General features: G+C 36.5%; 1 protein-coding gene across 1 annotated transcript in view; it reads right to left on the bottom strand.

Moving 5' to 3' along the window:
- Positions 1–14103, bottom strand: part of LOC150077600 (thimet oligopeptidase-like) — a 170904-nt gene that overhangs the window by 68596 nt on the left and 88205 nt on the right. Inside the window, exon 8 of the mRNA XM_090386530.1 lies at positions 8701–8862. Coding sequence (XP_090242656.1) covers positions 8701–8862 — 162 coding nt within the window. The remainder of the gene's footprint in view (positions 1–8700; positions 8863–14103) is intronic.

Here is a 14103-nt window from a genome sequence, read left to right as displayed (position 1 = left end):
TTCATTAAAGTGTTTATATGAAGTATAAATAGAAAGCAGTTCAATAATTTTACCAGAAGAGCTTGAAAACAAGCTATAAAATTAGCAAAAAATAAAGGTGTGTCTGACAGGATATTGGAGCTGAAGGAAAATTTTACGACTGTGCATGAGAGAAGAAGACATTGAACCTCAAAGGCAGCAAACAGCAGCCATAAATGAGAGAAATTAACAACTGCTCAATTCTGTTGGCACACTGATTAAACTCTAGACTTTAGCAGCAGGGCTTAGTTTTTGTTTATAACTTTCTATGCAGTTTTATTTCTTTTTTTGCTTACGTTGAGTTTAGTTTATGTACATGAAATAAGGGCCTCCATAGCCAAGTGGTGAGGAGCAGGAGTGCAGTAGCACATGCTCTTTGAGTAGACAGAGGTTCGATCCTCTGACTGCTAAATACGGTTGATCTGCCAATCTGCACTGGACCAGCATACCAGATTATGGTCCATTTCCCTCAATATAAATTGTTGAAGAGGCTTCCATTCTGCAGTGGGTTGATAATGGCTGCGGTTTACCTTTTTTTTTTTTTTTTTTTTTTTTTTTTTTACATGAAATAAACTTTTGATGTTTGTTCTGATTTACAGTTCAACCCAAAAGCAAGTGTTTGCTTTTAGCTATACATTTTTAGCTTTTCAACCATTATTTGCAAATTTTTGGAATGTTGTTGTTTCTCAACATTCAGAAAATTATGGCACATTGAATACACTGTTCCAAATACAGTGGCAGCAAATGTGTTTAAGCAATTACCAAAACTTTATTTTAAATCTTGAATGTTTTGTGGTACAAGAAGTGCCACAAAACATTCGAGAATAATCTGTAATTCTTTAAGAAATTAAAGGCAGATTACCTGTGCACCATACAACTAAAATAATATTTAAGACAAATTTTTGTTTTTCCTTAAATTGTTTAAATATCTTGCAATTCTCTTTTCTTACTATAATTTTATAAATTGAATCCTTATCATTTCCTACAAATCTTTTAATTGCAATAAAACTAATTAGATATGTGCATATACAAGTGAATATGCTTTACCAGACTAAAGAAAATCATGGCTGATGGACAAACTAGAAGTGGAAAGATATGTTTACCCTGGGCAAGAAATTTCAACAGATGGAAATATCATGATGGAAATTGAACAGCACATAAAACTGGGATGTGAAGCATTTGGAAAGCTTAATAGTCTTCACGACAAACTTGCCACTCAATGTATCCTCCAGGTTTGGCATTGAATGCCAAAGTTTTACAAAGAATGGGTGTCACATGGAGAAGTACACAGTACCGAATTTTGAACATAACCAAAAGTGTGCATTCACCACATTTGTGATGAAATGATAGAATTCCAGACACATTACACGGAGCAATGGATAATATGAGAATACAAATAGAGGATAGTATTCACAACCTCCATTTGTAAATGACTACAACCATTGTGAAATGGTTGTAGTCATTTAAGGGACATCATTTTCAAACACTGAGGAGTGTAACATAAACCAAGGTCTGTGACTGAAAGAACCAAGTGCTTAAAATGGAAATGGGCAGGTCAAATATCAAGAAGAACTGACAATGGATAGATCGAACAAATTTTGTAATGGATATGCTTGACTCCAGATGCCTTGGAAACTTGAGGCAGCCTTTATCCTGCAGCGGCATCCGACAATGGCTGAAGAAGATGATCATGATGCTTGAGATAAATATTCAGATAAACTGACATCATCTCCAAGGATAAGTTTTAGTGTTACTGGCTCTTATAGTTGTGAAAGAGAAGAGGAGTGCATGTTTCACTGTGAGGCTGGAACAAACTCCGCCATGGACGGTCCCAAGCCCGGCTGCGAAAGGAGGAGGGTGGTCATCCTGCCGAAATGACCAGAACCGGGAAACCGGGAAAACTAGGCAAGAAACCGCATGAAATTCGGAACAAGCTCTTACAACAATGTTACCGCATCCGGGGTAGCCGATGCGCCAGCACTGGGGACCCAGGGTACTGGTGTGAAGTGGACCACTGGCTACAGAACAAGCTGTTAAAGATGCGCCAAAACTAGATGATATTTAAAAATTTTAATTTTACTGACCTAATTATTAAGGTCACCAAGTCAAGGTATAAAATAACAACGGTAAATCAATAAAGAAATTACATCAACAAATAAATTTTAAATACAAGTAAAAATCTTTATTGATTTAAAATAGCTAAAAACAGCAGACACATTGTCATTGTCAGATAAAATCTGACTGAGTGTATAAGGCTCAGTCAGATGGTTAAAAGCGGTAAAACGGATATTGCTAAAATCTGGACAGTCAATTAAAATGTGTCTAATTGATAAAATTGTGCCACAAGACTCACACATAGGAGGGTCATCAGCCCTCAGCAAAAAAGAATGTGTCAAATGACTATGTCCTATGCGGGTCCGGGCAAGAACAACTTCCTCCTTACGAATCCTGCGCAGACTAGACTGCCACGGTTCAATTACAGGCTTTATTTGATATAATTTATTCGCAGTCTGTCTATTCCACGAATCCTGCCATTGGGAATGTATTTTCTCGTGTATTATTTGCCTGTAGTCTGTATAGGGGACTGACAGGCAGCGATTATTATTGAGAATTGCTGATTTGGCTGCGGTGTCAGCCAAATCGTTTCCCATAATCCCAATGTGGCTGGGAATCCAGAAGAAGAGGATATCATATTCACGTTCATGGAGAAAGTGAATCTTCTGCTGAATGCTAGACAGAACTGGATGAGAATTATATCTCACAGTTATTAAAGCCTGTAACATGCTGAGAGAGTCAGAATATAAAATGAACCGTTGGTATTGGCATTTACTGATGTGATCCAAAGCTAACTCAATAGCGTACAGCTCTGCAGTAAATATGCTGCATTCAGAGGGAATCTGCTCCGATGTAGTGCTGTCTGTAAAGACAGCAGCAGATCCCACATATGATTCCGACTTTGAACCGTCTGTGTAAACTGGCGCGAAGTCAGAATGTTCAGCTCGGTGTGCTGAATAAAGCTGCAGGTAGACTGATGATAGAGTGTCCGACTTTGCCCAATTTCTAAGGGATAAGTCACATGCCGGGACATGAGCATGCCAGGGTGGAAGGGGTTGCTTTGGTGTTTGGGCAACCTTGTCTACCTTGATATTAAGTTCTTTGAGTAGCTCTTGGAGACGAATACCAAAAGGACGATTAGCAGTCTTACGGTTGCCTTGCCAAAGCATTTAGATTGAATGCCCATGATTTAATGTCACCTTGACCCTCTGCAAATGTGTTCAAAGAGGTTCACATAATTTAAAGTTGCATAACTGCATTTTCTAAATTCAAATAAAACATTGGGCTTATAATGAGCAGCAGAACATTAGCATTAGTAGAGGCATATGATGCAAGAAAACAAGCTTATGTAGCATCAGCCAAAAAAAAAAAAAAAAAACCCTTTATATTTTACCCATCCATTTACTCCAAAAAAGTTTGTCTAGTTCAGCACTGAATTTATTTAAGCTGTCGACTTCCACAATAACAGATGGAAGTTTGTTCCAGCAATCAACCACCCACTGGCTAAAGGCAAATTTCTGCACATCTATTCTACAACTGTCTTTCCTCATTTTGAATTTATGCCCCAGGTGCAGAATCTGAGCAAGAAGAAGAATCCCATCAGCACTCAGCTCGCTCACACCATTCAAGGCCTTATACACCTCAATCAGATGACTTTGCAGATGCCTAGTCCCATATTCTTCAATTTACAAAACTTAAGCCTATCTTGGTAACAGCAATCCTCTGTTCCACTCACTAATCTCATTGCCCTTCTCTGCACTCGTTCTAGTAGCTCAACATCTTTCAAGGTGGGGGCCTGACAATTGCCTTATGCAAGTGGATAATCACCTAGTTATCCCTGCTAGTAAAATTCCTATATATTATTGACAAGACCCCATGAGTTACCCTTGCAGCCTATCTGCACTGCTCAGAAAACTTCATATCTGACTTCACAATTACCCCAAGGTCTTTTTCATTCTACACTACCCTGAGTGTAATACCATATGGTTGGTATGTTACTCTGGGGTTACTGCTACCCATATGCAGTACTTTGCATTTGTCAACCTTAAACTTCAGTTGCCACCTCTCAGTCTATCTGCTCAACTTTTCTAGATCCTGTTGCAGTAGCGTTATAAAATCGCCTTTATGTGATTATGACATCATTATCTCTACTAGCAAATGTTCGATAAACCATGCAACATTGCAACCTGTCCACAATTCTCGGACAACTACAGTCTGACCGTACTGTAACTTCTAAGTCCCGTTCCTCCACTACTGACTTTAGTTCAATTCCACGAAGGGTATTATAAGTTATTTTGGGGTTGCTGTTCCCAAGGTGTAAGACCTTGCATTTTGTTGAATTAAAGCATAGCTGCCACTTTTCTGACCATCCCGGAAGTCTATCTAGATCACTGAAGAAGCTCTACTTGGCGGCGATTATTAACTACTCTACTGATCTTTACATCATTTGCAAGTTTAGAACTCATGCTCTCCATCCCTTCATAGATGTCATTTAAGATAATCAAAAACAACAGTGGTCCCAATACTGATTCTTGGGGAATCCCACTTCTTACATTAACCCAATCTGAGGAATAACCATTTATCACAACCATCTGTCTCCTGCCGTGAAGCCATTGTGCTATCCATCTGAGGATTTTCCCTATGATTCCAGCCTGCTCCAACTTATAAAGTAACCACTCATGTGGAACTGAGTCAAATGCTTTGCAGAAATCCAAATAAACAATGTCGAAATTATTCCCTAAATCCAGCTCACGAGTGACCTGTCAAAATGGCTAACCAGATTTGTTAAACATGATTTTTCCTTTACAAAACGATGCTGTGTATCCTACAGAATTCCATTTCCAACTAAATGATCCTGAATTCCACCCTTGATCATTGCCTCCATGAATCTCCCTACTACTGAAGCTAGACTGGCCAGTTGGTAATTTCCCATTACACTCCTAGAACCGCCTTTATGTTCCAATTTACACCAATCCAACAGAATCTTCCCGAGTCTAGTGATGTTCTCATAACTAGCCTTAATGGTTCAATGCATTCACTTGCCGCCTCCTTAAAGATTATAAGGTATATGCCATCAACCAACCACAGGAGACTTACTTGCCTGTAGGCGCAAAAGTTTTCTCATTAAATAATCATTTGAAATTTCATTATCATTAATTACATTTTTTTCAACTTCACTTCCATATCTCATTGACACAAAGGATTTTTTTTATGTAAATATCGATGCAAAGTAACTGTTGAGTTCATCTGCAACTTCAGCTATGGTATCTAATACTATCCCACGTCCATTACGTAAGAGTCCAATCTGATTTGTCCTTCTGTTCTTTGCATTTATATATGTGAAGAATTCCTTAACTGCACTCTTTGCTCTCTTCTTTATTCTTTATCTCCACTTTTTGCTCTCTTCTTTATTCTTTATCTCCACTCTTTGCTCTCTCCCACTCAGTAAAGATACTATAGTGAAAATTATACTTCGCTTAATAAAACTTCTTTCTCCTTCAGAAAATGATGAACATAATTCAACCATGGAAGACCAACATGGAACAGAACATCAGCATTCCACAAATTCTTTCCAAAATAAGAAATTGCCTGACTCCAATGAGATTTTAAAAGATGAACTTGAGTCGGAAATTAATGAAATACTTAACTATTTTTGCTAAAAAAGTTCAAAACCCAGAAAATATGGACTGAGATCGTCTACGATTATCTCAGTACCAGAACAGAATCCGAAAGGGCGTTTTCTGCTGCTAATCAAATACTGTATGTACCAAAATTAGATCCATTTTAAAAGATCATACCAATGATTGCTTATGTTTCTTAAGAGCTCACTTATTCGGACAGGTAGTGTGGATGCTTAAACATAACTAAACTTTGCAGTAACAATATGTATTTTTTTGTTTTTAGAATAACAGTATTTTAATGATTTTTTTTCAGAATATTTATTATTGCAATAAAAGTTTACTTAAAACATGAATTCAAGTAATTACAGTACTTGTTTTTTCCTTATTTTATTAACCGTCATCAAAATTTATTGAGAAAAACATTTGTTTTTGGAATACCGGTATTAAGATTGTGACCGGTATTGTAGGCCCTACCCCTGGGGAACTACACTAATAACATTAGTCCAGGAAGAGCAGTGTCCATTGATTACCACTCTCTGTCTTCTCCCACTCAACCATCATTTATCCATTGTAGCAACTTGCCCTTAATGCCATACTGCTCCAACTTGTACAGTAGTCTTCCATGTGCAAAAGTATCAAAAGCATTCTTGAAATCCAAGTATATGACATCAAAATTATTTTTTTGCATCCAGTTACTTTGTGACCACATCAAAGTATCCAATAAAACTGATAAAACAAGACTTCCTATTAATAAATGCATGCTGCATCTGAACTATAACTGCAGTCTTGTCTAGATGATCCTGAATTGCTTCTATAACCAGTGACTCCATTATTTTCCCCGGATCAGAAGTTAAACTAACGTAACATCAATTAAACTAATGTAATATCAATTTGATATCAATGATTCAACTGTTGATGATCCTGCTCAGGTGGCTAACAAACTAAATGAGTATTTTGCATCTACATTCACACATGAGGAGTTATTCAGGGAGGAGAATACCAGAGGTGAATTAAACTCTGGCAGTGAGATAGATGATTTCGTAATAACCAAGAGGGAAGTGGAGGAGAAATTGTTGAAGATCAATATAAAAAATGCACCCGGGTTGGATGGGATCTATCCAGTTATATTAAAGGAGGCAGCAAAGAAAGTAAGCAAACTCTTAGCCATAATTATGAAAGCTTCTTTGGACTCAGGGGAGGTGTCCATGGACTGGAGATGTGCAAATGTGACCCCAATTCACAAAGGAGGATCAAAGGGCAACACAAGTAATTATAGACCTGTTAGTTTAACTTCTGTTCCTGGAAAATTAATGGAGGCACTGGTTAAAGAAGCACTGCAGGATCATCTAGACAAGACTTCAGTTATAGCTCAGACACAGCATGGTTTTGTTAAGGGAAAGTCTTGCCTGACCAATTTGATTGGATACTATGATGTGGTCACAAAGGAACTGGATGCAGGGAATACCTTTGATATCATATATTTGGATCTTAGAGAGGCTTTTGATACTGTTGCACATGGAAGACTGCTGAACAAATTGAAGCAGTTTGGCATTGGAGGCAAATTACTGCTATGGATAAACGGTTGGTTGAGTAGGAGAAGACGGAGAGCAGTAATCAATGGACAGTGCTCATCGTGAACTAATGTTATTAATGGATTCCCTCAGGGTTCAGCGTTGGGTCCATTGTTGTTTTCTGTATTTATAAATGATATTGATGATGGTATATCAAGCTTAATGTCCAAGTTTGCAGATGATACGAAGGTTGGCAGATTGTTAAGGACACTAATAACAGTACGCTGCTGCTGCAACAGGATCTAGAAAAGTTGAGCAGATGGTCAGAGAGGTGGCAAATGAAGTTTAACATTGACAAACGTAAAGTTCTACATGTGGGAAGCAGTAACCCCAGAGTGACGTATCAACTCTGTGGTACTACACTGACATTGGTAGAGAACGAAAAGGACCTGGGGGGGGGGGTAATTGTGCAGGCAGATATGAAGTTTTCTGAGCAGTGCAGACAGTCTGCAAGAGTAGCTCATGGTATCTTGTCAATGATATACAGGAATTTTTCTAGCAGGGATAAGGAGGTGATTATCCCCTTGTATAAGGCAATGGTCAGGCCACACCTTGAGTACTGTATACAGGTCTGGAGGCCTCATTTTAAGAAGGATGTAGATCTGTTGGAATGAGTACAGAGAAGGGCAACAAGATTAGTGAATGGAACAAAGGTTGCTCAAAGAAAGGCTTAAGTTTTGCAAATTACAGTGTCTGGAGACTAGGCACCTGCGAGGTGATCTGATTGAGGTGTATAAAGCTTTGAATGGTTTGAGCATGCTCAATGCTGATGGGATTCTTCCTCTTACTCAGAATAATCACCTGAGAGGGCATAAATTCAAATTGAGAAAAAACAGATGTAGGATAGATGTGCAGAAGTTTGCCTTTAGCCAGTAGGTATCTGGTTGGTGGAACAGACTTCCATACCTTGTTTTGGAAGTTGATAGCCTAAATAAATTTAAGGCTGAGCTGGACAGGTATTTGGAAAGAACGGAGGGGTGAAATCAGAGCAGATTTTTTTTTTCTTTTTGGCTGATGCTGCATAAACTTGCTTTCTTGCATCATATGCCTCTGCTAATGCTAATTACTCTGTAATTACTCGTGTCACCTTTTGATCCCCTTTTGTGAATTGGGGATATATTTGCACATTAACAGTAAATTATGAATTATTCACACACAATTAAATTGGGACCTTCCATTATGTGGGGACCTCCCATTATGTTCTCATAATCATGGCTAAGTGCCTGCTTACTTCCTTTGCTGCCTCCTTTAATATAACTGGATAGATCCCATCAACCCCCAGGTGTCTTCCTTATGTTTAACTTCAACAAGCCTAATCTTCTTTGTCGCTTGATTACATGATGAGTAATCATGAATGCCACTTAAACTCTGACAATTTCAAACTCATTTATAGAAGCTAAAGTAAAAACATTTTGAAAATTAAGAAAATTCAATACCTGATATATGTCCAGCAAACCCTTGGTGACAACAGGAAGTGGGAAATATTCTCGTAGTCTACTTTGATCCACAGAATACTTTAATTCCTCTACCATTGTTGTGTAATACCGTAAATCCCAGAAATCCAGTTTGTTGTTATTTGTCAATGACAACTTATCACACTAAAGGAAAAAAAAATTCACTATTTTAAACATATTCTAAGAAATGTATTCATATGGCTCTTAGTTACAAATAATAATCCTGTTAATGTCCTTTTTGTGTAAACATAAGGAAAAATTAAAATAGTGAACCTCAAATTTCAAACAGTCTATGCTTACTTTGGTCATAAGCTTTTAATTTCAATTAACTTTTATGTGAGAAGAACAAATATTTCTAGAGAAATGGTTCCAAACTTCTGTACTTGTAGATGATAAAATACCAAAAGTTCCTGTATTAGGGTTCCACTATCAGAAACTAAGAGGATTAAATGTTTTTAACAAGATAATAAAGGTTATTAACATGATCAATCACATACTTTGTGATTTTTATCTGATGTTTTGAAATCTTACAGCACATAATATATATATTTTTAAAACTTTTACAGAATAGAAGAGAAGAATTTAAATCATAAGAATTTAAATCAGTAATTGAGAATCGCTATTCTAGAGAACCTCAAGCATTCAACTTTCATTATCTTTGTTTCTTCTGGCATATCTGATCTTCCACCCTAATTCAACTTCATGCATGTTATTTCAATACCATTTTCTTATCTTTCACTCAGTCATTAACCCATTTTCCATTATGCCTGATTATTCTCATTTACTAATCATTGCAAAAATGATTACATTTTTACAACAGTACACTTTGATCAAGAGATGCAGATATCCCACTAGTTCTAAGCAAACTGATTACACCTTTTTGAAGAGAATTACACTCATTAAACGAGCCTTGGAAAAACTGACCCATGTCCTTTTATTTAAAATTCATAAAATAAGTTCCAAAATATTATTTATTTATTGTGTTTACTTAAAATTCACAAAATAAGTTCCACAATGAAGTTAAATTCAGGCTTGTGTTCTACCTACGGCATTACAGTAATAGCAAAGTGAATTAGAGATCCTGCGAAGAGGTAGTCAGTCTTTGGTAATCTTCATTAAAAGTTGAGGCCATTTTGAATAGTGTCAACTTGTATTATATACCTTACAAAAAAAAAATCATGATTCCATATGAAATTACATCTCTTATTATTATTTTTATTAGTAAAATGCTATTCTTTTGTATAAATTTTAAATCCTTAATATTTGGCTAACTCTAATAAGAAGAAAATAGATATTTTGGAACCATAATGAAGTTCTTCATACTGCATCTCTATTAAAAATGCAGTATATCATTTAACTCTGAAAAGAAAAGGCATAAAGATACTTTCAGAGAAAAAATTAGCAACAAACAGGTTAACTTATTTCATCCACCATGGGATGTATTTGTACATCTGGAGACAAGAATATTCTAGACTTGATCATCACACACAAACCAGAAGACACCATTAAGGATAGGCATAACAGTACAAGAACCATGAGCAGGGAGTAATCGCAGAGTTCTAAACACGGTGATCACTCCCTGAGAAAATGAAAATAAAAAAAAATTAAAAAAATAAAATAAAAATTGATATAAAGAAATACTGTTTTTGAATAATGGACTGAGAGAATTAAATTTTTCAAGAATGTATTTAGCAGGAAGTGATTTCTGCAGATATTTTAGATGTTGCATCTCTGAAACACTCAAAAAAGGACAAACAAGGGGTTCAAAGTAGGGGCTGTAAAGTAAAAAACATTGTCAATTATCTAGATCAAAGGTTTTGTGTATATTTTCTTCCAAGAAGAAATATTGCATTAGAGCTTTTAACCTGTTCTGTCTTGCTGTTTTCTATATTAGCTCATGTAAACTAGAAAATTAAAAAAAAAATTTTAAAATTTAAAAAATTAAAACACCACATTTCAACTAGTCATTTGACTGACAGAGCTGGACTGCATGGGGAAAAAATTGAAAATAATGCTGGGCTGGAAAGGGTTAATTCAACCCCACTATAAGTTATTTCGAAGTTGCTACTCCCTAAATATAAAACGTTGCATTTTGCTGCATTAAAACATTCTCACTTTTCTGACCATCATTGAAGCTTGTCCAAACCTTTGAATTTCTAAATTTGGAGATGTCTGAATAACATCATCTCCAAATTTTGACATCATGCTCTCTATCCCACAATAAGTCATTTTTGAAAACAAGAACTGATCCTTCAGAGGCTACACTTCTAATATGAAGTTCTCTGAGCAGTTCAGATGGGCTGTCAGAGCAGGTCATGGAGTTTTGTCAATGATATATAGGAACTTTGCTAGCAGAGACAAGAAGATGATTATCTCCTAGTAATAAAGCAATGATCAGGCTTTCACACCTTCAGTGCTGCGTACACAATGATCCCACCTTCAGTTCTGCATACAGGTCTGGAGGCCTCAGTTTAGGAAGGATGTAGAGTTGCTAGATTGAGTACAGAGAAGGGCAACAAGGTTGGTGAGAGGAACAAAGGAGCACACTTACGAAGAAGGGCTTAAGTTCTGCAAGTTGCAGCATTTGGAGACTAGGCACCTATGAGATGATCTGATCGGGGTATATAAGGCCTTGAATGGTTTGAGCATGCTCAATGCTGATGGGATACTTCCGCTTGCTCAGATTAAGAAACCTGAAGGGGCATAGATTCAAACTGAGGAAAGACAGTTGTAGAATAGATGTGCGAAAGTTTGCCTTTAGCCAGAGGGTAGTTGATTGCTGGAAAAGAATTCCATCTGTTGTGGAAGTTGATAGCTTAAATAAATTTAAGGCTGAACTAGACAAACATTTGGAGTGACCGGATGGGTGAAACGGGAAGGGTTTTTTTTTTTTTTTTTTTTTGCCTGATGCTGTATAAGCTTGCTTTCTTGCATCATATGCCTCAACTAATGCTAATATTAAACCAATCTGAAGTTTAAACATTAATCACAACCCTTCTGCTTCTTCCCTGCAGCCACTCTGCAATCCACCTTAGAATCTTACCCATGGTTCCAAATGGTCCAGCTTATACAGTAACCTCTCACAAGTCAAGCTTTTCTAAAATCCAAATAAACAATGTCAAGTTCATGAATAATCATGTCAATATAGCAAACCAAGTTAGTCAAACATGATTTTCGGTTAACAGAATCATGTCATACAGCTTTCAGAATTCCATTTCTAACTAAAGGTCCCTGCATTGCATATGTCATCATTATCTCTATGATTCTTCTGACCACTGAGTCAGAATGACTGGTCTTTAATTACCCACTTCATTCTTAAAACCACCTTTATATAGGATGATCATAATTAAGCAAACATATCTGACTGTAAATCCATTGAACCATTAAGATTAATTTAGAGAGCATCAGACTCAGACTCCTTGGGATTAGAGAAGTGTGACTGTATCACCAATATACAGGGCACTCCATAAGTAATGAAACTATTTGGAATAACTTCTGATGTAAATATATATAAGTTATATAGACTGAAAATAACACTATTTTAAATATATATTTTAATTAATGTTAACACAATAGAAAGGGCATATATAAACTTTAAAAAAAAAAATTACAACATCTGTTCAACATGGCTTCCACTTTAGTCATTACAAAATTGTAGTCTTTTGGGCACAAAGCAACAATGCACAATTCCTCAAAAATATTCTAAAATTTCTAGCTATTGACTGCTGAAGCTCCAGCAGAGACCAGTGTTTATTACTAAATACTTCATCCTTTAAGAATCTCCACAAAAAATAATCCACAGGAATTACATTTTGTTGAGATACCACACGGAATGCAGTGGCTATTCAATGGGACTTCGCAAACTGATACACTAACCTGGAAACTTTTTGTCTAAGAATTTGCAGACAATTTTTGCACAGTGAGCTAGTACATCCATCCTGCATTCATGGAATGAATTTGTTTTTTAGCAATCTCGGGTAGCTTTTTCATGTCATGGTTCCCTCAAAGAAAAAAAAGGTCTGAGAGCACCTCCTGTCCATATTCCAGCCCAGAATGTCAAAGTCAGGAGAATTTAAATCCTCATTAAAGGATAAATGGGAATTACGAGAGTAATAAACACAGTTATGGCAATTAACAGTTCCATTTAGTTAAATATGACTTCATCAGTCCAAAAAACATTGTCAACAATATGTGTGTTGTATCAGTCATGCCCAAAAACTGTTTGGAAAATTTCAATCTTCTATCTGGGTCATCCTCACTCAAACTTTGTAGCAACGTGGGAAATATTTGTTCATTTATGATTCTTTTTAAACTTGTTTTAGGTATTTTAAGTTCCGACCTTCACCTTTGAGATTTTTTTTGGACTTCTTTTGATATTCTCATTTACAAGTTCCAAATCGGCAGATGACTTTGAGATACAATGTCTACCAGGTTTTGGTAGACTGTGCCTGTTCCCACTTCAAACTTCTTCAATTTGCTTTCTAGTCTTTAGTATTATGGTTTATGTCCAAAAAACTTCTTGAACACCAGGTGTGGAGGGGGATGACTTCTGCAGCACTTTCATATTTTGCATGCCACTTTACAATTTCGATCCTCTCCTTCATTAAGACCCATGGTCCTTGTCTCATGCTCAAATTATTCTGAAACAAAAATTAAAAGATTATAAACTCTACTTTTCAAATAACTTATATATATTTACATCAGAAGTTATTCGAAATAGTTTCATTACTTATGGAGTGCCCTGTATATTGGTGATATATTCACACTTCTTTAATCCCAAGGAATCTTTCCTGAGTCTGATGCTCGCTAAATTAATCTTAATGGTTCAATGGATCCTCTCACCACATCCATCAAAATTACTAGGTATATGCCATCAACTCCAGGAGCCTTCCTTGCTGTTAGGCTTGAAAGTTTTTCTAATAAACTGTTATTTGCAATTTAAATATTGCTAAATTCATAGTGCTCAGCTTCATTTCCTTCCCCCTCCCATCTCTCTCTCTTCACTATGAATGGAAGTGGAATTACTTTCCCACCCACAACTGGGTGTGGGTAGGGAAAATGTGAAATTGTGTGTAACCAAAACACTGTAGTTAGGTTGCAGACCCCCCCCCCCACCAAAAAAAAGTGGATACTTTTTTTCACTTGTAAATGCATATAAAAGTCTAATAACATGTTTATGCTATCATATGCTGTAAACAGACTGAATAACAGCAATAAAATGGTGCTTGACACCCTTTTCAGACTCGGTTGCTGAGTGTGTCACGGCAAAAAAGCAGAACAAGCGCCGAACATAATGAACATGGATATAATTGAAAACTGCTGCATTAACAGAATGCCGAGAAGCGGAACCCTACTGTACTTGAATATTTACTTTGTCAAACATCT

The sequence above is a fragment of the Mastigoproctus giganteus genome, chromosome 12 (genome assembly GCF_048544385.1).
Source record: "Mastigoproctus giganteus isolate SK-2022 chromosome 12, ASM4854438v1, whole genome shotgun sequence".
In the NCBI taxonomy this organism is placed as follows: Eukaryota; Metazoa; Arthropoda; class Arachnida; order Uropygi; family Thelyphonidae; genus Mastigoproctus; species Mastigoproctus giganteus.
This window is presented reverse-complemented; position numbering and strand designations above follow the sequence as displayed.